A 22,433-nucleotide genomic window follows, 5' to 3' on the forward strand; every position below is an offset into this window, starting at 1 on the left:
CTTGTGGAGCAGACGGGGGAGCCAGCAGTGGATAGGGGCCACGCTGACCCCCAAAATCTGCCTGAGCCATGGCTGAGTGGGTCAGCATCAGCTCCGTGCTGGGGGCCTTGCTGGCAGTGTCCCAGCGTGGGCGAGCTCCGGGGGTGCAGGATGGTGCCCACCACATGCCCGTACCGCCGCTGCCTGATCTCCCTCCCTTGCAGGCAGCCGCGTTGGCCCCGAGCCACTGCCACGGGCACCATGAGGGGTCTCTGGGCCCTCGCGCTCGCGGGGCTGGTCAGCGCCTGCGAGGGGAAGGAGCTGCCGCCAGCAGAAGGTAAGGGGTACAGGGAGCAACGGCTTGGGGTCCGCATGGGAGCGGCGCCCTCCTTGCCTGTCCCTGGGGAGAGGAGGGCTGCTCAGATCCAGGGATCACGGGGCAGAGGTGGCCAGGGGACACGGTGAGCCGTGCCGGGTCCCCATGTGCCAGGACGGCGTGCAGGGGCACGCCGGTGGCCGGAGCGGCGGCTGCAGGCATCGGCTCCCTGCTGAGCACCAGCTGCCCCGGCTTCGGGGCTTTGCTCAGCATCCCATGCAGGCAGGGCGCCAGGGAGAGCCAAGCGAGTCCCGTTGCGGGGAGACGGCCCGGGGACACCCCACCATCACCCCCGCAGCAGCCAAGTGCTGGGAACGCCCCGCGGCATTCCCGTGCTCACGCAGGGAGCCGGCTTGGCCGTGCTCTGGCCCCGGGGCGCTTGCCACCAGCTGGCCAGAGCGGTCCAGCAGCATGTGCGGGAGCCCGGTCCGGGCGGGAGCGAGCGGGGGCTGCTCTGTAGGTGAGCCAGGACCGCTCTGGGCAGCGGCGAGCGTGCACAGATCTCCTGAAGGGATTTTGGCCTCCGGCTTGGAGGTGGGAAGAGGTTCGGCCATGGTGCACGCCAACGGTGGAGGGCTCAGGGCTGTCCCCATGCGGCTGGGGACAGGGGGCCGATGGCTGAGCCCACGGGGGTCCCCACCGAGGCCTCGCTGGCTGTGGGGCTGCTGTGCTTGCGTCCCGGCTCGGGGTGAGCTCGAGGCGGATGGCGGGGAGGAGCCGCTGGCAGCGAAGCCGCGGTTGCATCAGTCTTTGCGGGGGTGGAGCGGTGGCTTGTCCCGGCAGAGCCCCGGGGCTGCCCGGCTTTGCCCGTGCAAGGGACTCCATGGCCAGCACCCTCTGTCCCGTGCAGCACGGCCGCCCGGCTCCGGGCCCTTCGTTAGGGAAACGAGGGTTGGGGAGATGAGGTTTTCGCTTAGGGGGAGCGATGGGGCTGGGAGAAGCTTCAAAGCGGATCGCACCCAGGGTGATTTATGCCTCGCTTTCCGCCCCGGGCCCCGCTGCAGATGATCTCACCGCCGGCGGGAGGGAGCTCTGCCCCAGGTTGCAACGCGTGCCGGCGGGGCTGGCTCCGGTACCGCAGCCCCCTCTGCTGCCGCCACACCGGGGGTCCCGAGAGTGAGGGGCACCTTCCCGCACTGCCGCTGGCCGTGTGCGAGCGAGCGGGCAGCCGGGGGGAGAAGCACCGTGGTGCTGCGCGGCTCTCGGGCGGAGGCGGAGGTGGGCAGTGGGGCTGCGGGGGCCAGAGCCGCCGCCGGGAACGGCCAAGGGCCGGGGAAGAGGCGGGTGAATCGTCAAAGGCCAGCCCTGAACAGAGACAAAACCAATTCCTCCTTCAATACCCCGTTGTTTCCTCTTCTGTCTCACGCCTCCCAACATCTGGTAGCATCCAGCGGAGGTGGACTGATGCCGCTAAAGCAATAATATATCAGCGCAGTTGCAAACAGCACCAGCATCCCCGTGATGGCGACCGAGACGGCATTTCCTGCGGCTTGGCCTCTCGCCATCCCCTGGCCCGGCCCTTGCGCCTGTCCCCTGGGGCCACCGGCTCTGAAGATGCCACCAGGATGGGACGGGAAGGCCAGCGGGCAGCTCCGGCTGCCATCTCCCCGCCTTGGGTGTCCGTGGCGCCCGGCCGAGACTCCTGATGCCGATTCCAGCCGCGGGGCTGTTTTGAGGCAAAACACGCAGCAACTGGGAAAAGCATTTCAGCATTTCACCTGGTGAACTTGCTGTGGGAGGCGGCCGGGGCCAGCTCTGAGCTCACCCTCCGGTCCCTTCCAAACCTGCTGCTTCGCTCCTGGTGGGCTGTTTGCAAGGAGCCGGTGCTGCCGTGGGAGCCGTATTTGCTGGATCCATGCTGCCCTGTGGCTGCTAGCGGCCTCGGCGTTCCGGGGGGCCGGGGTGAGCTCCCGGCAGTGCCCCGAGACCCGCTGGGGCTTGGGGGGCTCCGCACGGTCCGGCCCCACTTGTACAGCCTCTCCGTGCCCCCCGGGACGCTGCGGTCATGCACTGATTTGTCTTGCAGGGGAGCCGTGCCCGCAGCTCTGGGACGAGGATCTGGTCGGGGACAAGTATGAGAATGTAACGGGTAAGGAAAGCCCCTCTTACCCCACGGATGGGGACCCTGCACAGCCCCGACGCCCCGGGGATGGGCTCTGTGCCCACCTGGAGAGCGTCAGCCTTCAGCACCCGTGCCAGCGCCGGGTCTCACCCCCTCCGCTCCCCCCTGCAGGTTTTAACCTGATTAAAAGATTCGACCTGCTGAAGATCTCGTCCATCAAGAAAGTCCGCAACCCGAGGGGGCCGGTGGTGCTGCGGCTGGGCGCTGTGCCGCTGGTCCAGCCCACGCAGTGAGTGCGGGCGGCTCGCGGGGTGGCCCTTGGTGGCCAGAGCACCGCCGGGCACCGTCCCCACGCGTTTTAAGGATGGAGCCTGGGCGAAGCTCGTTAGGCTTTGCCCTTAACTCATGCCGGAGGGGCCAGGCAGCTCTGCGGCACCCGGGGGGCTGTAGAGGTGCCGGTGGTGCAGCCCCAGGGCTGCCCGAGCCACCTTCCTCCTAGAAAGTAAATCACGGGCTGCAGCAGCTCGGCTGGGTCGTGGCCAGCCCTTACGCAAGCGCGGCTCTGTGGCTGCTCTGTGTCTGCTCTCCTCAGCTTGGCAGGCGCTCGCGGGGTCTAGACAAGCTCGAAACCCTGCACAGCCCCGAGCAAGCACTGCTGGGTTTGCTGGGGCCACGGGGGTTTGCCGGGGGAGGCACACGGAGAGCAGCCCTCGGCCCCACCGTCTCCGGCACATCCTGCCCGGCCGTGCCCGAGGGGCAGGGGCTGGCAGGGATGCTGCAGCGTGGCAAGGTGGAAGCAGGTCCGCGTCCTCGAGAGCTGTTCCTGGAGGAAGCTGCTGCGGTTTGCACGCCTGCCCGCTCCCAGCCCGCCTGTCCCCACATCGCCCCGGGGCTGGCACACCGTTGCGCTGGGCACAGGGCTCTTCCGAGGGTGAAGGAGACCCAGCCTTGGCTCCTGACCTGGGCAGCCAAGTCCTTAGATGGCTTTGAGATGTCGGATGCTCCAGGCTGGTGTTGCTCTTGGCCGAGTGCCTGAGGCAGCCCAGAGCCAGCCCTGGGGAGCGCTCGGCGCAGGGGTGGCCCCGGCAGCCAGGTTGTGAGTCCCAGCTGGGCACCTATGGGTGCCCCTCTGCCCTGGCCCTGGTTTTGGGTGCCCCACGAGGACAGCCCCATGCCCTGCGGAGAGCAGGGGGGACCACCGGGTCCAGCTTGCTTCCCACGCCTTGGTCCCGCTCCAGAGCGGTGGCTTGGAAAATCGCTGGCGTGGTGGAGCCAAGGCCAGGAGCTGAGCAGAGCCCGAAGCAAATATTTCCAGTGGTTGAGTGGGCTGCGGGCGAGCTGGGCATGGTCCCGCTGGGGAATGGCTGCCCCGCTCCCCGCCGTGCGAGGGGGGACCAGGCTGCCGGAGGGAGGTGGGCACCACGGCTGCCCGCCGCCTGCGTGGGAGCATCCTTCCCGCGGAGATTGTGGGGTCAGGGATGTGTTTTCCAGCTGCCTGAGGACAAAATTCAATACTGTGGCGATAAGTGCATGGCCCCGGGTGCTGCAGCCACCCCAGGAGGGCCGTGTTTGGGGGTGTGCGGTGGAGACGGTGGCTGTGCCATGGAGCGGGGATGGGGACGGTGGTTGGGGGTGCCTGGGGCAAGCCGGGCTCGGTCCCTTCCATCGCACGTGCATCCAGCCAGCGCGAGGGATGCAGGTCTGCACTTTGGGGGGACGGGCTGAGCTCCCTGTGTCGTGCCAGGACGGGAGGAAGCGTCTCCGCTCTCTGCCTCGTGTTCAGCTCCTGTTGCATAAGTGCTGGCGTCTCCGGCAGCCGCAGCCCGCGCGTCCGGCTGAGACACAAACAGCTCCGGGTTCAGGCGCTGCTGCGTGGGGCCGGGACTGGATCCACCCCGACGGCATCCACGGTGCCACCGGTGGGGACAGACCCCGGCGGGACCCGTGGGGGCTGTTGGATTGATGCTGCCAGGGGGGTGCCATGTGGGTGGGGGTGTTGGGGACGGTGCTGCCACCGGCCTCGGTGCAAACGCTGGCGTCGGAGCTCAGTGCAGGGTCTTCTGCCCCTGACGCCTGTCCCCGCAGGCAGGTGTTTCCCCGCGGGCTGCCCCCCGCCTTCACCCTCGTCCTCACCTTGCTGCTGAAGAAGAACAGCACCGGGGAGCACTGGTACCTCTTCCAGGTCACCGACCGGCAGGGCTACCCCCAGGTACGGCCCCGGTGCAGCGGGATGTGCCGGCGGCGAGGGGGCAGCTGGAAGCTGCCGTCCCCAAGCGTGGTGTTGTCCCCTCTCTGCCCAGCTCTCCCTGGCTGTGCACGGCCCTGAGAAGAGCCTGGAGTTTCAGGCCAGGGCGCCGGGGGCCGCGTTCGTCAGCGCCGTCTTTGCGGGGAAAGCCGTGGCGTCCCTCTTCGACGGGCGGTGGCACAAGGTGGTGGTGGCTGTGCAGAGCAGCGCCGTCTCCGTCCACCTCGACTGCGCTTCCATCTCCTCCAAGCCCCTGGCACCCCGGCGGACTTTGGCCCCGGAGGGCAATGCCTTCCTGGGGCTGGATGCCGTGCGCGGCACCCCGGTGCGGGTGAGTCCCCGTGGGGGTGCGGGCACGCTCTGCCCGCGGTGCGGGATCCGTCCCTGCCTGCCCCTGACCTGCCACCCCCTTCCCGCTGCAGTTTGACATCCAGCAAGCTCAGATCTACTGTGACGCCGAGCTGGCCAGGCAGGAGGGGTGCTGCGAGATCTCGGCCAGAGGGGTGAGTCCCCCCGAGCCCCCACCCCAGTCCCAGCCGGGCCCTGGCATTGCCCTGCGCGGTCAGGGTTTTCCCCAGAGGGGAAACTGAGGCACGGTGAGGGCAGGTCTGGTAGCCAGAGCTCCCCTGCGGGTCACCTCCTGCTCGCGGTGGCTGGGGACGCGGGGCAGCTCTCCACCGGCCCGGGGACATGGCTCGACGCCTGTCCCCGTGGCCGGCGCAGGGCACAGCACAGGATGCGTCCCTCTCCCAAATGGCGCTGGGTGCTCAGGCAGGGCTGGGGCTCCTGGCTCGCACCCCACCGGCCCCCCGTGACCCCCCTCTCTCCTGGCAGTGCCTTGTGGAAGCGCCCAAGACCCGTCGGCAAGCGGAGCTGATGCAGAGCAGCAACCTCATCGAGATCTCGCCGCAGCCCGAGGGCCGGGTCTACACCCGCTGCTTCTGCCTAGAGGAGCCGCTGGGCGCGGTGAGCTCCCGCATCCCCCCGGCAGCCTGGCACAGCTCCCCGGCCCCCGGGATGCTCCCGGCCCCATGGGGTGGGCAGCGCTCAGCCACCGCGCCTGGTGCCTGCTGCTTGCTGAGCCGGCAGCCACGTTGATTCAGCCCCTGGAAAAGCCCTGTCTCACATTTTCCACCACGCCAGGCTCAGTGCGAGGGGAGGGAGGGAGCTGGCGGCGGCCAGGCGCCAGGGAACGAGGGAGGGGAGGGCTCCTGCAGCCCCGCTGCCGCTCCGCACCGGCTGAGCCGCTGGCTTGGGGCTCAGCCCGAGGCAGGTCGCACCCATGGGTGCCCCAGGCAGGATAAGCCAGGGGTGCATGGGGAGGTAGCACCCTGGGGTGCCCAGGCAGGTAGCACCCATGGGTGCTCTGCTCTCTCCACAGGAGCCAGTGAGGACCCCAGGGAGGACTGGCCTGAAGGGAGATCACGGGGAGAAGGTGAGGGGAGGTGGCAGAGGGTGTCCCAGCCCGGCTGCACCAGTCCCGGCACACTTGGCTCCACTCTCCTTCCACCGGTGCCGGGGCCCATCTGCGTCCCGGGCTGGGTCTGTCCCTGCTCCGTTCGGGAACTTTCTGCTGCTGCCAGAGCTGCAGGGATGCCTGCAGAAGTGGCTGCTCTGCTCCCCGAGCAGGAATTGAGGCCCCACTTAACTCTCCGCCGCTGCTGGAGCGATCCCAGCCGTGGCCAAGGGCCTCTTTGTTCCCTCCGAGCATCTCCGGAGCACAGCCGGAGCTGGGAAGCGTCTCCAGCGTGCTCCATGCCCCATCCTTGCATGGCCCCGTCCCCCCGCGGCTGCTGCATTCCCATGGTGGAATCCTGCTGGGGATCCCCAGGGTGCAGATGGGGTCCCACAGCGTGGGCTGGGGGCTATGGGGCTGCGGGGGCTACGAGCCTGCCCGGCTTTTCACCCTCTTCTCCGTGTCACTTCCCTGCAGGGTGACAGGGGCAGCCAGGGACACCCAGCGAGGGGGTGCGGTGGGGCTGGCCCCGGCTGGGGGACGGGAGCCCGGGGGGCTGCGCTCAGCCCCGCCAGCACCAGCAGCCGGGCACAGGGCGTGGGCAGCCCCATCCTGCCTGGCCGCCATCCCGTGGGAGCACGCTGGAGCGGCTGGTTTGGCCCGGCGGAGCTGCGGTCAAGCCACAAAGCCGCAGGGAGAGCCGGGTGCCGGGCCAGCCCCTCTCCTCGATGCCCCGGGGATGCAGTGCGGGGGAAATCGGGGCATCGCCCTGTGCCCACGGGCACCCCAGGGCTGGTGGGGAGAGGTGCTGCTGGGTGAGCCCCGCAGGTTTGGGGTGCCCAGGGGAGTGGGGCAGTGGCTGCGGGGTTGTGGGTGCTGTAGGGTTGTGGGTGCCATAGGGTTGTGGGTGCCGTGGGCGGTGCATGGAGTGGGTGCAAGCCTCCATCCTCATCTCTTCCAGTGCCCGCCCTGCTCGCCACAGACGGCCTCGGCAAACGTGAGTGTGCTGCCGGGCAGCGCCGGCGGGAGGCAATTCAGACCCTGACCCATTTGCTGGGGCTGGGCTGGGAGCTGGGGCTGGCAAAAGTCACCGGGGTGCTGGCCTGGGGGTGTCACCTGCGGCTCTGCCATCGCTGCCAGCCCCCTGCGACCCACCGCTCCTCCTGGCCTGGGGCCCGGCAACATCTGGCTGCGGGGAAGGTCTCTGATCCCTTCCAGATGTGGCCCCATTCCTATGGCAACCTCTGGCTGGAGGCGTGGGGCTGATGACGGGGGGATGGTGGATGTTTGGGAGCCGGTGTGCCCCATGGGGCTCCCGGGGTGGCACTTGGGGACAGGGTGATGGGAGGATGGGGACCGCAGCTCACTCCTGCTGCCTCGTGGGGCTCCGGGCGCTGCAGGACACCTCTCTCCTCTCTCCCTAGGTTACGCTTGGTCCCCCGGGCCCAAAGGTAGGTTTGTCACCCCCCAGGACACACAGAGCCCAGCTCTGGCAGGGACGTGGCCACGCAGACCCTCGGCTGTGCCCGGAGCATCCCTGCCCGGGAGCCGTGGGCACACGCGTGGACATGGGGACACCCGTCCCGTCTCGTCACCCGCACCTCCCCTCTCTTGCAGGGCGGGAAGGGCGAGCGCGGCCAGCCTGGCACCGCCGGCGGCAAGGGGGAAAAAGGCGACCGCGTGAGTGTCCCCTGCTGCATCCCGGGCAGGGACCCCCCTGCCCTGGGGGTGCTCCCCGCGGGGGTCCCTGGCACATGGGGGTCCCGCTGCCCTGGGGAGCACTCCCGCCCCCCATGGCCCCCCATCCTCGGCCGTGGCCGGTGCAGGCAGAGCCCCTGAGCCGCCTTCCCCCCTCGCAGGGCGCTGACTGTGTGCGCACCCACCCCAGTGGCCCCGTGCAGGTGAGACCCCCCCGACCCTCCGTGTCCCCCCTCAAATCTGCTGCACCCCCTCACCCCACTCCCTCCTCCTCCTCCCCAGTGCGCCGAGGGGCCGCGGGGCGAGAAGGGGCAGCGCGGAGAGGTGGTAAGTGATGCTCGGCGGATGGGGCCACAGCGCGGGGGCACGGCGGTGCTCCCCCCCACATCTCGTGCGTACCCTGGGCTGGGGCGCGGGGGTCTGGCCCCGAGGAGACAGCTCGGTGGGCGGTGGTGGGATGAAAGGGGCGGTGGTGGGATGAAAGGGGCGGTGGTGCAAGCGGGAGGGAAGCCCTGCACAAGCCCACCCATGGGCACCCACTTTGCCCTGCTGTTCCCACACAGGGGCTCCCGGGAGCAGCCGGTGTCGATGGGCAGAAGGTGAGTCCAGCCCACCCATGGGTCCCAGCATTGCAGCGGGGAGGACTGCCCCGTGGGTCCCGGCATGGCGGCAGTGGTGCCAGGACTGCCGGTGCCAACCCAGGCAGCATGGGTGATGGCGTGGGTGATGTCCGTCTGTCCCACAGGGACAGAAGGGTGAGAAGGGCGACGGCGGACTGCAGGGCAAGCCGGGGCGCCCGGGGCGCGATGTGAGTAGCGCTGGGTGGTACCTGGGAATCCCCTGGGGCACCCCCGGGGTGGCGGGGTCCAGCTGCTGGACCAGCCCGCCCCGTGCCGTGCACAGCGCTGCACGTGCGGAGCCTTCACACCCCGCTCCCCTCCTGGCAGGGCCGGCCCGGAGAGATTTGCGTGGTGGGCCCCAAGGGCCAGAAGGTAGGTGGGGGGTCAGGGGGTGGGAGGGTGGGGGCACCCGGCAGCAGCGGCGGTGCTGACACCCCTCCTTTGCCTTCCAGGGTGACCCTGGCCTCGTGGGACCCGAGGGGCTGGCCGGCGAGCCGGGGCCCCCGGGGAAGCCGGGCTCTCCGGGGATCGGCTTTCCAGGGAAGCCGGTGAGGACCCCCGTGCCATGGGGCTGCACCTGGGCAGCATCCCTGGCTCGGCACATGGTGGCTGTGGGTGGGCATCACCACGGGAGGGGGGCGAGGTGCCCCCCGCAGGGCTCCACGATGGAGCTGGCCGGGGTGCTCGGGCAGGGCTAACGCCGTCCTCTCTCCCTTTCAGGGTGACCCTGGTGGCCCCCCGGGTCCGAAGGGAGAAAAGGTGAGTGGGGGGGGAAAGGGGTCCCGACCGCCCCCCGCCCTGCCCGAGGGCAGCGGGGCGCGGCAGGCAGCGGGTCGCGCCGGGGATCCCCGGCTGGAGCCGGATCCACCACAGTTGAGTCAGCGCTGGCTCGCGGTGCCGCCGGCTGGGCAAGCCCAGCTGGGTGGCCCAGGGCTCGGCTTGGCGGGGGCAGGAAACCCCCCCCCGGGGGGGAGAAGGGTGCTGGGGGGTGCCAAGGGCCGTGGCTTTCGCCCTTGCCGGGCTCAGGCTCTCCCATTTCTGGCTGCAGGGCAGCTCGGGAGCTCCTGGACCCGGAGGATCGCCTGGGACGCCTGTGAGTACCGTGAGCCTGGAGCCAAAGCCCGGGGTCAGGGACGGGTTTCTTGGCTCCAGGTTGGGGCTGCTTGGCTGGAGCAGTGGCGGGATCCGAGCCCTGGCGCGGAGATGGATTTGGGAGAGCCGGCGGCCTCAGTTGGGGCTGGGACCGTCCTGTACCACGGCTGGCGGCAGGGGTTGGGGGTGCTGGGTGGCATTGCCAGGGCAAACCTTGGTCTCAGGGCTCCCTGAAGCAGCCCCTTCCTCCCGCAGGGACCCCCCGGCGTCCTGGGGCTGAAAGGAGACAAGGTGGGTGCAGCGGCAGGGTGGCCCGGCGGGGGCCTGTGCCACAGCTCGCGGTGCCACGGCCACGGGCACAGCAATCCCTGCCGGTGCCGCTGCACCGCGGTGCCCGTCCCCGCGGCTCGGGGCTGCTTGGGGCATCTCGGGGGCCACCCCGAGGACCCCCCCAGAGCGGGGCTGCATCTCACCGTCCCTGTGGGCAGGGCGAGCCGTGCGAGGTGTGTCCCACCGTCTCCGAGGGGATGCTGGGTGCCACCGGGCTGCCTGGCAAGCCGGGACCCAGGGGAGCGCCCGGAGCGCCTGGCAAGGATGGGGTCTCGGTGAGTCTGAACCCAGGGGCTTGAGGGCGGGTGTGTGGGGTGGAGGGCAGAGCAGGGGCTTGTCTTGGCATCCCTAATGCTCCCTCCTTGTTCCCCCCTCCCCAGGACAGACCTGGCCCCGCGGGACCCAAAGGGGACAGGGTAGGTGACGTGGTGCTGAGGGGTGGGCTGGCTCATCCCCAGCCGGAGTGGGGGGATGCTGAGCAACCATCCAGCCCGCGCTGGCAGCGCCTGGCCCAGCTCCTCCGTTTCCTCCCCAGGGAGATCCCGGCATCCACGGGATGAAAGGAGAGAAGGTGAGCATCCATCCCTCCATCCCACCCGCCCGCGCGGCGGGCAGCCCCCCTGAGCCGTGCCCTCTCCCTGCCCTCGCAGGGGGACTCCTGCCTGTCCTGCGACCCCCGCATCCTCGCCGCGCTGCTGCGGGGTCCCGACGAGGGGCTTGAGGGTGTGCCGCCGCCGGCACTGCTGCAGCCAGGGCTGCCGGTGAGTATGCAGGGCTGAGCCCCCATTCCCGTGCCGGAGGGGCACCCTGGCCGCCCCGGGGCTGCGTGGGTGCTGGCTGGGTGACCATACGGGATGTTCAGCAGGGCGAAGCGGTGCTCCCCGGGCTGGCCGGCATCAAGGGCGAGAAGGTGAGTGACCCCAATGCCCACCCCGCTTTCTGCACCCCCCTGAAGCAGCAGCAACGGCTGCATCGCCCCGCGGGGCCGGGGCAGCCTTGGCTTCCTTTGGGGTCTCACCCTGACCCTGATGTCTTGCAGGGGGATGGCGGCCAGGAGGGACCCATGGGCGGACCGGTGAGTTGGGGTGCAGGGGCTCAGTGGGTGCTGGGAGCCTGGGGGTGCAGGAGCCAGGCATTGGGGGCCGTACTCTCATTCTGCCATGGCTTCTTGGTGCAGGGGCTCCCGGGAGAGAAGGGCGATCCAGGCGTGCGGGGGCTCAAAGGAGAGAAGGTGAGCCCTGCGACGGGGACCCCCCGGGACCCCGCTCCCTGCCCCGTCCCTGGAACTGCCCCAGCTGAGACCCGTGGAACTCGTGGCATGGGACAGCCCTGAGATGGGGAGAGCAGCGGGGCTGCAGGCCCCCCTCCCCAGTGCTCCGGCCCCTGAAGCCCCTCTCCGACCGCGATATCCCCTCCGCAGGGCGAGCCGTGCGGGCAGTGCCCTCCCGTGCCACAGGCCCTTGAAGGGGCAGCGACGGTGCTGGCCGTGCCCGGACCACCGGGGCAGAGGGGCCAGGGCGGCCCCCCGGGCAGAGCGGTGAGTGTTCCCCCGCGCTCGCAGGTGCCCGTTTTGGGGGGATGCTCTGGCCTGACCCGTTCCTCCATTCCCCCAGGGGAGACCCGGCGACGCTGGCCAGAAGGGACAGAAGGTGAGAGGTTGGGGAGGGGGCTCCAGCGGGGCTTGGGGTGGCAGAGGGGGCTGCGACCCCTCCGGGGCTGTGGGGCTGGGGGGTGCCATGTGCCCGCTGCCCCGTGCCAGCCTTGTCCCCTATCTTTGCCAGGGGGACGCAGGCAGCCCCGGGGACCCCGGCACCCCAGGCATGGCGGGTGTCCCAGGGCTGGCGGGTGAGCCGGGCATCAGGGGTCCGGCCGGCCCCAAAGGCGAGAAGGTGAGACCCCCACGCTTGTTGGGGACCCGCATCCCATCACCCCAGTGTCACCCGCCCCCTCCATCCCTCACCCACCCCGACTTCCCCTCCTGTGCTCCCTCCTCCGCAGGGAGACGCCTGCGAGCCCAGTCCCGCTCCACATGGAGACTTCTTGGATGTGGTCGGCATCCCGGGAAAACCTGGGGCCAAAGGGGACCAGGGCCCCCCAGGCATTGGCCAGCCAGGCAGACCCGTGAGTGCCCCCTCCCCACAGTGCCGCGGGTGCCCGGTGGCATCGTGCCCTCGGGGCTGACCCTGCTGTGTTTTAGGGGAAGCCGGGACTGCCGGGGGTTCAGGGCCCCGCCGGGCTGAAGGGGCTGCAGGTGAGCGGGGCCGTGGGGGGCCGGGCGCGGGGGTCTTCGGGGCTGCTCACTGCCCCTCTGTCTCCCTAGGGTGAGCCGGGACCGCGGGGGATAGGCCAGCCAGGACCGCAGGTGGGTGTGCGCGGTGCCCATGCCGTGCCGTGCCGTGCCGTGCCGTGCCGTGCCATGCCGTGCCATGCCACTCTGCCGGCTCTCACACGCTGTTTTTCCCAGGGAGAGCCTGGGAGCGCCGGACCACCCGGGACACCCGTAAGTAGTGTTTTGGGCTGCCCAGCCCTGGGAGGTGGGGCGGCTGCCAGCCCCCCGATTGCTGCAAGCGGGGGGGTCACGCCCCTGCAGCATCATCCTGCCGGTGTGGGACAGTGCTGTCGCCGCGGCTCGCTGGGTGGGCAGGGGGCTGGCTGGGGCTGCCCGGGGGAGCTGACACCCTCTCCTGCCCCCAGGGCCCCCCCGGACCCCAGGGACCCCCGGGGATGACAGCAGAGAAAGGTGCCAAGGTAAGGGAGCGTCCCCCAGCCCTCCCACCCCACCCTGTCCCCCCACTCCTGCTGTCCTTCCTCTCCAGGGATCTCCGGGGCCCAAAGGTGCCGTGGGACCCCCTGGATCTCCAGGGACCAGCGTCGCAGGGCCACCGGTAAGTCCTGCCCTCCGGGACGGGCATCGCCGTCCTGCCCTGGCCCCTCGACACTGGCTAAAAACCACCTTGCCACAGTCCGAGCCTGGAGCTGAGCTGCTTCACCCTCCTCTTCCTCGCAGGGCCCCCAAGGGCAGCAGGGGCTCCCCGGGGTGCCCGGGTCCGGCGGGCAGCCGGTACGTACAGGGGGTGCCGGGGGGTCCGTGCCTGCCAGCGCCGGCAGCGCTGCCGAGCGTGCGGGCAGGACGGTGCTGAGCAGCCGTGCCCCGGTGCTCGCCCGGCCGTGGGTGGGGGGCACGGGGAGGGGCGGGGGCTGCCTGCTAATGCACATCTCCGGCTTTCCTCCTCGCAGGGGGAGAAGGGCGCCCGGGGCGAGAAGGTGAGTTGGGGGCCGGGTCGAGCTGTCCCCCCTCCCACCCTGCTGCCCTCCCTGCCCTCACCTCCTCTCTCCGCAGGGAGACCCCGGGGAGTGCGCCTGCCCGCCCGGCCCCCGCCAGGACCCCAGCTACGCCGGGATGCCGGTAAGCACCATGGGCGCCCGTGGGCACCCCCCGGCTCCGCTTCGCCCCCGTTGAACGCTCTTCCCAATTCTCTCCACCCCAGGGAGCCCCAGGACTGTGGACCGGGATGTCCTGGCAGCCGCAGCCGGGCCCGCAGGTGGGTGCTGCCCCCGCTGCGCTGTGCCCGCTGGCCCCCCGCCCGCCACCACCTCACCCCCTGCCTCTCTCCGTTTGTGTTTTGGGGTGTTGCAGGGTCCTCCCGGAGCCCCCGGCCCCCCCGGCCCCCCCGGTGCCCCGGGTCGCCAGGTGAGCGATGGGAGACGGGAGCGGCAGCCGGGGAGCGGGAACCGATCCTGCCCAGCTTCTAGCACAGGGTTTAAATATTCAAGCTCTCTCCTCGGCTTTAGGGGATGCCAGGACACAACGGTTTACCTGGACTGCCTGGACCAGCCGGGGACCTGGTAGGTAGCGGCTGTGCCCGCAGCAACTCCCCCCGCAGCCACCCATCATGTTCCCCCCAACGCGGGCACCGTCCCCTTCCCTCCTGCACCTCTTGTGCTCAAAAAACAGGCAAATGCGGCACTTTGGGACATGGTTTAGTGGGCACGGTGGTGTTGGGTTGATGGTTGGACTGATGATCTTAGAGATCCTTTCCAACCTTACTGATTTCTGGTTTTGCATTCATTAAAAACTAATCCAGCCACCAAGCCAGGAAACGTGAAGTTATTACTCTCCCCTTAATTGGTTTAGTGGTGGACTTGGCAGTGTTCGGTTAATGGTTGGACTGGATGATCTTGAAGGGCTTTTCCAACCTCAACGATTCGATGATTCTATGATTCTTCCAGGGGCCGCTGGCTGTCATGGCCGAGAGGAACATCGAAGTGCTGAAGGTGAGAGCAGAGGGATGGGGCACCTTCCCGCTGTGGGTTGTGCCCAGGGCACCCCAACCACATCGGGGTGCCCCTGACTCCCCGCCTTCTCCCAGACCCTCTGCGGGGACTGCGTCCAGCTGCAGGCAGCCTTCGAAGCGCCCAGCAGTGTCAAGGGGGAGAAGGGGGACAGGGGCATGCCGGGTGCCCCCGGCAGCGAGAGCTGCGCCCGCGTGAGTATTTGCCCACCTCTGGGTGGGAATCCTGGTGTCCAAAAACCCCTGGTCCTGGTGGGTCTTGGGGTGAAGTGCTCCCGAGCCCCTGGGCATCAGCTCGCGTGGCAGTCGTGCAAAGCAGCAGGCGCTTGCAGGGCTGGGCACGCTCTGGGCACGCTCTGGGCACGCTGGTCCTGCCCGGTGCGCAGGCAGGCTCCCGTGCACAGCTCCCACCCACCTGGATGGGGTCCCCGGGGAGGGCGATGTGCAGGGGCCAGTGCAGGCTGGAGTGCTGAGCACTCGAGGGGTGCGGGATGCGGGGCTCTGTGCCCCGCTGTGCCCCGCGGCTCCTCCAGTGCATCCCTGCAAGGGATCCCCAGGTGACTCCTGGGTTTTCTTCCAGTGCTTTGCCCAGTTCCCGAGTGCGGAGGAGGCGCGGGTGAGTGAACCGTGCCACCCGGTACCCTCTCCCTGCCCCTGGGGCTGAACTGCTATGCCGGCCTGGCTCCCCGATCCCCAGGGTGCTGCAGGGATGGTCCCTGCTGGGGCAGGACCTGGCACCGTACCCCTGTTGCGGGAGCAGCCGAGGCTTTGGGGAGCGGCGGCTGCTTTGGGGGGCACGTGGCTGGGCTTGGCAGGGCTCGGCAGCGAGCAGAGCTGGCCCCGGCTCCTGATGCATCCCCGCTCTCTGCAGGGTGACAGCCCTGACCCGGACTGCGTGGGCGATCCCGGGCTGCCGGGCACCCCGGGCATCCCCGGCGAGAGAGGCGAGCAGGTGGGTGCGCTCCCTGTCCGCAGCGCTGTCCCGGACCTACCCACCCCCGCCACCATCCCAGCCCTTCCCAGCAGCCACGGGGGCCACAGCGGGTCCCTCGGTGCCCCTCGGAGCCGGAGCGGGGCCAGGTCCCTGTCCCCACCCCACGGTCACGCCTAACGCGCCCGTCTCTCCCCAGGGCTCACCAGGACTGCGGGGACCCCCAGGGCCACCCGGGCCCATCGTAAGTACCCCTGCCTGGGGCGGGGGGCTGCCGGGCTGCGTGGGCATCACGTTATTTATGGTCCTGGGGGGCTTGGAGCCCCCCCTCCCTCACTGCAAAGTTGCCCTGGGGTGCCTGGCGCCCTGCCCTGAGGCCATGGTGATGGGCAGAGGGCTGGGGCCACGGCAAGGCGGAGGTGCAGCGTGGCATGGCTGTTCCCCCGGCGAGTCTGGAGACGGAGGCGAAGGCGCTGCCAGCCCGGAGATGGAGCAGGAGCCCGGCTTGGTGGGAGGCCGAGGCAGAGCCAGCCCATGCCCGGCCGCTCTGCGGCTCCCCGAGGGCTCAGCCCAGGCTCCCGGCTGCCGGTTCCAGGCTGTGACCTCCCTGTTTCTCCCCTCAGGGCCCCCCAGGCTTTCCTGGAACGCCTGGCGCACCTGGACTGCCCGTAAGGACCCAGCACGGCTCTGCTCTGTGCCCTCTGTCGCTGCCGCTTGGTTTGGCTGTGTCCGCCGTCCTTGTCCCCCCTGGGAGCAGCCGCAGCCCAGCCGCCCCCCCTCACCTTCCACCCCATCTCCATCCTCCCATTTCCACCTCCTCCATCCCCACGCAGGGGGTCTTGGTGGACCCCGGGGTCTGCAGGCTCGGGAACGCTCTTCCTGAGCTCAGGGACCTGGCGCTGGCACTCGCTGGCCCCGGTGCGGCTGCCCACGGTGCCCGGTGTTGGGGCCATTCTGCGCTGGGGGACCCGGCTGTGCCGGGGGCGGCCGCAGCCCCTGGCTGGCCCTGTGTTTGCCATGCCGGGGACCTGCTGCCCCGGCTTGGTGCCCGCAGCTCGTCGCAGCTCCCATGGAGTGCGCTGGGTACACGGGATGGCACCCGGCTGCCGCCCCTTCCCCGGCTGCCCCTAGGGACTCCCCTCATGGGCGCCGGGAGGATCCCCCCATGCAGCCCGTGCTGCCTGGGCTCATCCTTCTTCTCCCTTGGTCCCCAGCTCCTCTGGGGTCAGCCAGCCTCCAACCACCATCTCCATCTTGACCTTCATCTCCATCTTGACCTTCATCTCCATCTTGACCTTCATCTCCATCTTCATCTTCATCCTCATCTTCATCTTCATCCTCCTGCTCCCACCCATGCTCCCTCCTAGCATGAGGTGGCGGTGGGGCTGTGCCGGCGGCTCTCGGAGGATCCTGCCCTCTCTTGCCCGTGCCAGCCGTGTCCTGCTCCTGTCCCCTCATCCCCTAATGTCACCGTAACACCACAGTCTGTGTGGGTCTCTGTGGGTCTCTGTGGGTCTCTGTGGGTCGTCGCTCTGCGGTGTGCCAGCGTGTCCTGTCCAGCCTCCACCGCCTCGGCACCACGTCACCCCACTAACCCACCCCAGCGCTCCCGTGCCACGGAGCCCAGGGGCTCCCGGCTCTCGCCCGAGTCGCCCATGCCTGGCGTGCCCTGGGAGGACGGGGAGGCAGCGGGTGGCACCAGGCTGGAGCTGCGGTCTGAAGCGTGTCCTGGGCAGTGCCGGGATGCCGGGAGCTGGGCACCCCGCACGGCCCCCCCAGGACTGAGCTTTCCACGGCCCCGTGGCACTAGGGCTGCCCGTGGGTCCTGCCCGCGGGCCACAGCGTGGGCGGCACAGTGGGCTGTGTCGGTGTGAGCGTAGCCGGCCACGCTCGGGCACAGCCCGCTGCACTTGGCTGGCACCGTGGGTGGAGGGAGCGCAGCCGGGTGCTGAGCAGGTCCTCCCCGGTGCCTGGAGGTGCCGGGCAGGCTGGGGCCGGCGTGGGCTGGCAGAGATCACGGACCCCATGGGCCGTGGCCGGGTCCGCGGCCCCCGTGCTCTGCCCGGCTGGGCTGCCAGGCGGGCACAGCCCCAGGCAGGGGCTGCAGCAGACCCCCTGTAGCTCCTCTCTTCTCCCTCCAAAGGGTCTCCAGGGGGAACGTGGCCCTGCCGGGCTTGCCGGAGCCAAAGGGGAGCCGGTGAGTGGTGCGGGAGGAGGGGACGGGGGGGACACTGGTGCCCCGTGGGCTTTGGGCACCTGGCTGGGGCATTACAGCTGGCTCAGCATCCTCCTCCTCCTGCGCAGGGACCACCAGGGCAGCCCGGCTACCCTGGCGCGACGGGTCCCCCCGGCCTTCCTGTGAGTACCGCGGGGAGCCAGGCAGCGCCTGCCAGCCCCCAGCCGCCTTGCGTGTCCCCGCATCCCTTCCTGGGGCCCACTGGGGACCCCCACTCTGCCAGCCATGGCCCGGCAGTGGGGGGACCCCAGCAGGCATCAAGCGCCTTGTCCCGCAGGGCTCATCCCTGTCCCATCCATCCCCTGTCCCACGTGTTCCCGGTGCCCTGTCCATTGCCCATCCGTTCGCTCCGTCCATGCCCCGTCCATCTGTGGCCCCTGCGTGCCCTCTCTGTGCCCCATCCATCCCCATGTCCCATCCGTCCCCCACCTCCCGTCCATGCCCCGTGTCCCAGCTCGTCCCCTGTCCTGCGCGGGGCCTTCATCTCCTTCCTTCCCCAGGGCATCAAAGGCGAGCGAGGCTACGTGGGCCCCCCTGGGGAGAAGGGGGAGCTGGTGAGTCCCTCGGGGCCACGCTGCCGGGGGCAGAGGGGCTGGGGGGCTCTCCCAAGTGCCCCCCTTGCCACGGGCACTGGGGCTGAGGTCCTTCCAGCCACATCCATCTGACCCCGTTCTTCCCCTTCCCAGGGACCCCCCGGCTTGGATGGCCTCCCCGGTCCCACGGGACCAGCGGTAGGTGCCCACCCTGATAGGCTCCTGGGGGGCTTCGGGGTAGCGGGGGCGGCTGCGATGGCTGCGGGTGCAGCAAGGTGCTCCCCACCCACCTCACCCCCCTCTCTCTGCAGGGGCCGAGGGGTGAGCGTGGGCTCCCAGGCAGCGCCGGCGAGAAGGGGGACCAGGTGAGCATCCCTGGGGGGCCCACGGGGACGGGGATCCCCGGGACCCCCGTTGGGCAGGATGCGGCTGTTGGGGTCCAGTTCAGCTCTCGTCTCTCCGCAGGGTTTCCAGGGCCAGCCCGGCTTCCCGGGGCCACCGGTGAGTACGTCCCACCGGGGCTGCGGGGAGCGATGCTCCGGCACGGTGGGGGGGTCCCCAGGAGATGATGCTCAGCCCCGGCCGTGTGTCCCCACGTCCCCACAGGGCTGGGGAGACAGCCAGCGATGGGGACAGGGGGTTCTCCCAGACAGATGCAGGCATTTCCTGCGGGACAGGGTGTGGAGAGCAGCCCCAGAGCAAAGCCGTTAAAATTAGTTTGGAGACGGCGAGCTGTGCAGGGCTGGGCTCTCCCACCATGATGCCCCCCCACCCCTCACGCAACACCCTTCTTCTCTTTAGGGGCCCCCTGGCTTCCCGGGGAAGGTCGGTCCGGCTGGGCCACCGGGACCCGCAGCCGAGAAGGTGAGTGCCGTGGGCGAGTGCCACCGGGCCGTGGCTGCGTGGTGGCACCGCTCGTCCCTCGGGCTGGTGGCCGGGTCTCTGCGGCGTGGCCGAGGGTTGCCCGGCCCCGGCTGCTCCCATGACCTCCTGTGGCTCTTCCAGGGCAGCGAGGGCATGCGCGGACCCACGGGGATGCCAGGGCCCCCCGGACCCCCCGGGCCCCCGGGCATCCAGGTAAGCCCCCCCCCATGCCACCCGTGGGGGTAGAGGGGACAGGACCACCCGTGTCATGGTGCTCCTGGGGAGCGCTGCCAGCTGGACCTGCTCCCTGGAGACCTGTTCTCATGGTGTGGGGTGCCCAGAGCGGGTCCCTCGGGGACCCTCAGAGCCCCTCAGTGCAAACCACCCTCTGACCCCCCTCCTCCTTGTCCCCGCAGGGCCCCGCTGGCTTGGAAGGGCTGGACGGCAAGGACGGCAAGCCGGGGCTGCGGGTGAGGCTCGGGGACTCTCCTGGGTGCTGGTGGGGGGCAGCCACCCTGCAAACCCCCCAGAACAACCCCAACCTCTATCTCTTTCTCCCCAGGGTGACCCCGGCCCCCCTGGGCCACCAGGGATGATGGGTCCTCCGGTGAGTGACAGCCTTCCTTGTCACCCCTCCCCGGTGCTCGGTGCCTGGCGTGTCCCTGCAGCCAGGACCGGGTGTCCCCCGAGCTAGGACTGTCCCACAGCGTGCTCCCAGGAACGCTGAGCCCGAGGGGGTGGGTGGGCACCCCCCAGCCTGGTGCTGCAAGTCGTGGTCCCCGGCGGAGACTGGGGTCAGGGTCGCCTGCCTCGGTCTGCTCATGGGAGCCGGGACCCCCACCCAGCTCTTTTCTCCCTCCAGGGCTTCAAGGGGAAGACGGGGCACCCGGGTCTCCCGGGACCAAAGGTGAGCGATGCTGGTGCTGGGGGGCACTCGGTGGTGACAGCCCCGGGGACCTTGGTCCTGGGCCAGGGTCTCCACGCACCGCGCTGCCCACAGCATCCCTTCCTCCTTTTAGGGTGACTGCGGCAAACCTGGCCCCCCAGGGATCACGGGCCGGCCGGGAGCAGAGGTGAGCAAGGGGGTGGGTGGGCGCGGGGACCCCACGCCTCCCCTCATCACGCTGCCTTCCTCAGGGTGAGCCCGGACCCATGGGACCCCAAGGCCGGCAGGGACCCCCAGGGCTCATCGTAAGTCGGACCTGACCCCCACGGTGCACCGGGACGGTGCCTATGGCGGGGAGCACGGCGGGGCCTCCCTCCGGCGCAGGGAGCGGGGGCATCGCCGCGGCCCCCCCCCAGCTGACACCCCGCTCTCTGCCCCCCAGGGTCCCCCCGGCAGCCCGGGGCAGCCGGGTCCTGCTGGCCTCGCCGGAGTGGTGAGTACTGCCTGGGGCCGGATCCTGCCCTGCCACAGCCCCAGCTGTGGGATGCGGGCACTGGGATGGGGCCGGGTGCCTCAGGGGGTGGGTTTGGGGGTCACCGGCCCCATCCTGCGCTGACTCTGATGCTCCGGGCTCCCTCCTGCCTCCCCGCAGGGGCTGAAGGGCGAGCGGGGCTCCGTGGGGGAGCGAGGTCTGCCAGGGATGCCAGGACAGCCAGGACCGCCGGGCCACCCGGGACCGCCGGTGAGTGCGGTAGGGTGCGGGGGGATGGTGCGGACCCCTGCACGCCAGAGCAGTGGGCACTTTGAGACCGGTACCGTGCTGGTCGCCCTCTCACGCTGCTCCGCTTTGATTTTGCAGGGGGAGCAGGGATCAGACGGACCCATCGGTAAAGAGGTACGAGCAGGGGCTCTGTTCTCCTGCCCGGTGGGACCCGGGGCTGGACCGTGGCATCCTCTGGCCTGGCCATGGTGTCCCCAGGGTGCCTGCGCAGGGGACATCCCTGCCACCCCGCTCCTCTGTGTCTCCCCAGGGCCCCCCAGGAAAACCCGGCATCGCAGGACCGGCTGGCCAGAAGGTGAGGGAGAGCCCGGCTCTGCCGCCGCAGCCATCACGGTACCCCACAGCCCCGTGTGGGGCCGGGGGTGCCGGGGCTGAGCCCTGCCTCTCCGTGTCTCCGCAGGGTGAAGCTGGATCCCCCGGCGAAAGAGGCTACCCCGGAGAGAAGGGCAGAGCCGGCATGCCCGGGGGGCCAGGGAAGAGCGGCTCCATGGGCCTTGTGGGGCCGCGGGGGCCCGTGGGAGAGAGGGGCCCCCCGGGCTCGCCGGGACCTGCGGGCAGCCCTGGGCTGCCGGGACCCCCGGGGATGATGGTAAGGAGGGGCGGGCGGGTGTGGGTCCCCATCACCCTGTGGGTCCCGGTGGTGATGGCCCCTCGTGTGTCCCCCCAGGGAGACGTGGTGAATTACGACGAGATCAAGCGATTCATCCAGCAGGAGCTGAGCAAGATGTTTGACGGTAACAGGGCGGTGGGGGCGAGGGCCGGTTGCACCCCGGCGTCACCTCGTCCCCGCCGGTGCTGAGCGCGGCCGCCTCTGCCCGCAGAGCGGATGGCGTACTACACCTCCCGGCTGCACTTCCCGGTGGAGATGGTGGCATCCCCAGGGAGACCCGGTCCCCCGGGGAAGGACGGGCTGCCCGGCCGGCCGGGACCCCCCGGCACCCCGGGGATGCCGGGGCAGATCGGCAGAGAGGGGCGGCAAGGCGTGCCAGGCATGCGGGGTAGGTGCCGCTCCCCGGGGCATTCCCGGTGTCCCCGAGTGCCGCGGTTGTGCCACGGTCTCACCCCTCTCCATCCACCTCTCCTCCAGGTGAGCCGGGCGCCAAAGGAGAGAAAGGGGAGAAAGGCGTGGGGATGATGGGGGACAGCGGCCCCCCGGGACCCCCAGGTGAGCCCCCTCCCTCCACGTGGCCACCAGCCCCGTGCTGGGGCTCGCTGCCAGCCCCGCACCCTGCCACCTCTCTCTCCCTCTTTTCCAGGTCCCCAAGGGCCACCAGGCTACGGGAAGATGGGCCCCCCGGGCCCTGTGGGACAGCAGGGCATCCCCGGCATCCCCGGCCCCCCGGGTGCCACGGGGCAGCCGGGCAAGACGGGGCACTGCAGCCCGGCGGAGTGCCTGGGCGCCATGCCCCTGGAGCAGCCCCTCTTCCAGCCCAAAAACCTCAAGGGCCCCTTCGGCTGAGGGGTCCCGCGCCCCCCGTGCCCCCCGCCTTTGCTGTTAATATTGTTTCCCCGCTGTGCCGGGGGCTGCGCCTGTCCCGCGGGAGGGCGAGGGGGAGCGGGTGTTGTACAGCTCCATCGCGATCGTGAGGGCAGGTGGATCCTGCCCGGCCAAATACACCCGTGCGGGTGACCCACGCCTCCCGCCTCCTCCATCGGCCGCCGGCTGGATCGCCGCCCCGTGCCCCCCTGTGCCCACCCCGTGCCCACCCCCATGCCCCCTGCGGCCCTGGGCCTGATGGGGGGTACCTGGGGAGATCCCAGCCCTGATCCCAGGGGATCCCAGCTGTGATGGGGGGGGGGGGGTATCCCAGCCCAGCTCCTGGGGAGATTGCAGCCCTGATCCCAGGGGATCCCAGCTCTGACCTGGGGGGGATCCCAGCCCAGCTCCTGGGGAGATCCCAGCCCTGATCCCAGGGGATCCCAGCTGTGATGGGGGGGGGGGTATCCCAGCCCAGCTCCTGGGGAGATCCCAGCCCTGATCCCGGGGAATCCCAGCCCAGCTCCTGGGGAGATCCCAGCCCTGATCCCAGGGGATCCCAGCTCTGATCGGGG

At 70.3% G+C, this 22,433-nt stretch overlaps 1 protein-coding gene across 1 annotated transcript; it reads left to right on the forward strand.

The window, feature by feature from the left end:
- The first annotated feature begins 240 nt into the window (after positions 1 to 240).
- Positions 241 to 21,840, forward strand: COL16A1 (collagen type XVI alpha 1 chain). The gene is made up of 70 exons (XM_075722128.1): positions 241 to 316; positions 2,382 to 2,444; positions 2,589 to 2,706; positions 4,503 to 4,626; positions 4,718 to 4,993; positions 5,085 to 5,165; positions 5,497 to 5,628; positions 6,044 to 6,097; positions 7,080 to 7,115; positions 7,543 to 7,569; positions 7,736 to 7,798; positions 7,978 to 8,019; positions 8,099 to 8,143; positions 8,380 to 8,415; positions 8,562 to 8,624; positions 8,764 to 8,808; positions 8,889 to 8,984; positions 9,157 to 9,195; positions 9,485 to 9,529; positions 9,784 to 9,819; positions 10,017 to 10,133; positions 10,239 to 10,274; positions 10,394 to 10,429; positions 10,509 to 10,619; positions 10,724 to 10,768; positions 10,898 to 10,933; positions 11,036 to 11,089; positions 11,279 to 11,395; positions 11,472 to 11,507; positions 11,640 to 11,747; positions 11,857 to 11,979; positions 12,056 to 12,109; positions 12,179 to 12,220; positions 12,323 to 12,358; positions 12,553 to 12,606; positions 12,675 to 12,743; positions 12,866 to 12,919; positions 13,096 to 13,122; positions 13,199 to 13,264; positions 13,347 to 13,400; positions 13,496 to 13,549; positions 13,651 to 13,704; positions 14,089 to 14,133; positions 14,229 to 14,345; positions 14,731 to 14,766; positions 15,022 to 15,102; positions 15,281 to 15,325; positions 15,705 to 15,749; positions 17,225 to 17,278; positions 17,386 to 17,439; positions 17,818 to 17,871; positions 18,004 to 18,048; positions 18,162 to 18,215; positions 18,316 to 18,351; positions 18,652 to 18,714; positions 18,856 to 18,927; positions 19,131 to 19,184; positions 19,277 to 19,321; positions 19,577 to 19,621; positions 19,734 to 19,787; positions 19,852 to 19,905; positions 20,043 to 20,093; positions 20,253 to 20,342; positions 20,460 to 20,495; positions 20,632 to 20,676; positions 20,782 to 20,970; positions 21,049 to 21,115; positions 21,203 to 21,379; positions 21,469 to 21,546; positions 21,638 to 21,840. The coding sequence occupies exons 1-70, from the start codon at positions 241 to 243 to the stop codon at positions 21,838 to 21,840; spliced, it is 4,869 nt and encodes a 1,622-aa protein (XP_075578243.1).
- Positions 21,841 to 22,433: the final 593 nt, after the last annotated feature.

Source organism: Pelecanus crispus, chromosome 16, assembly GCF_030463565.1.
Source record: "Pelecanus crispus isolate bPelCri1 chromosome 16, bPelCri1.pri, whole genome shotgun sequence".
NCBI classification, from domain to species: Eukaryota; Metazoa; Chordata; class Aves; order Pelecaniformes; family Pelecanidae; genus Pelecanus; species Pelecanus crispus.

Excerpts from the sequence above, each read along its gene's own strand:
- COL16A1 (XM_075722128.1), top strand. The coding sequence starts at position 241 with ATGAGGGGTCTCTGGGCCCTCGCGCTCGCGGGGCTGGTCAGCGCCTGC. Across the intron at positions 8,809-8,888 it reads TGGGCCCCAAGGGCCAGAAG|GGTGACCCTGGCCTCGTGGG; the intron begins GTAGGTGGGGGG and ends TTTGCCTTCCAG. Across the intron at positions 14,346-14,730 it reads GCAGCGAGAGCTGCGCCCGC|TGCTTTGCCCAGTTCCCGAG; the intron begins GTGAGTATTTGC and ends GTTTTCTTCCAG.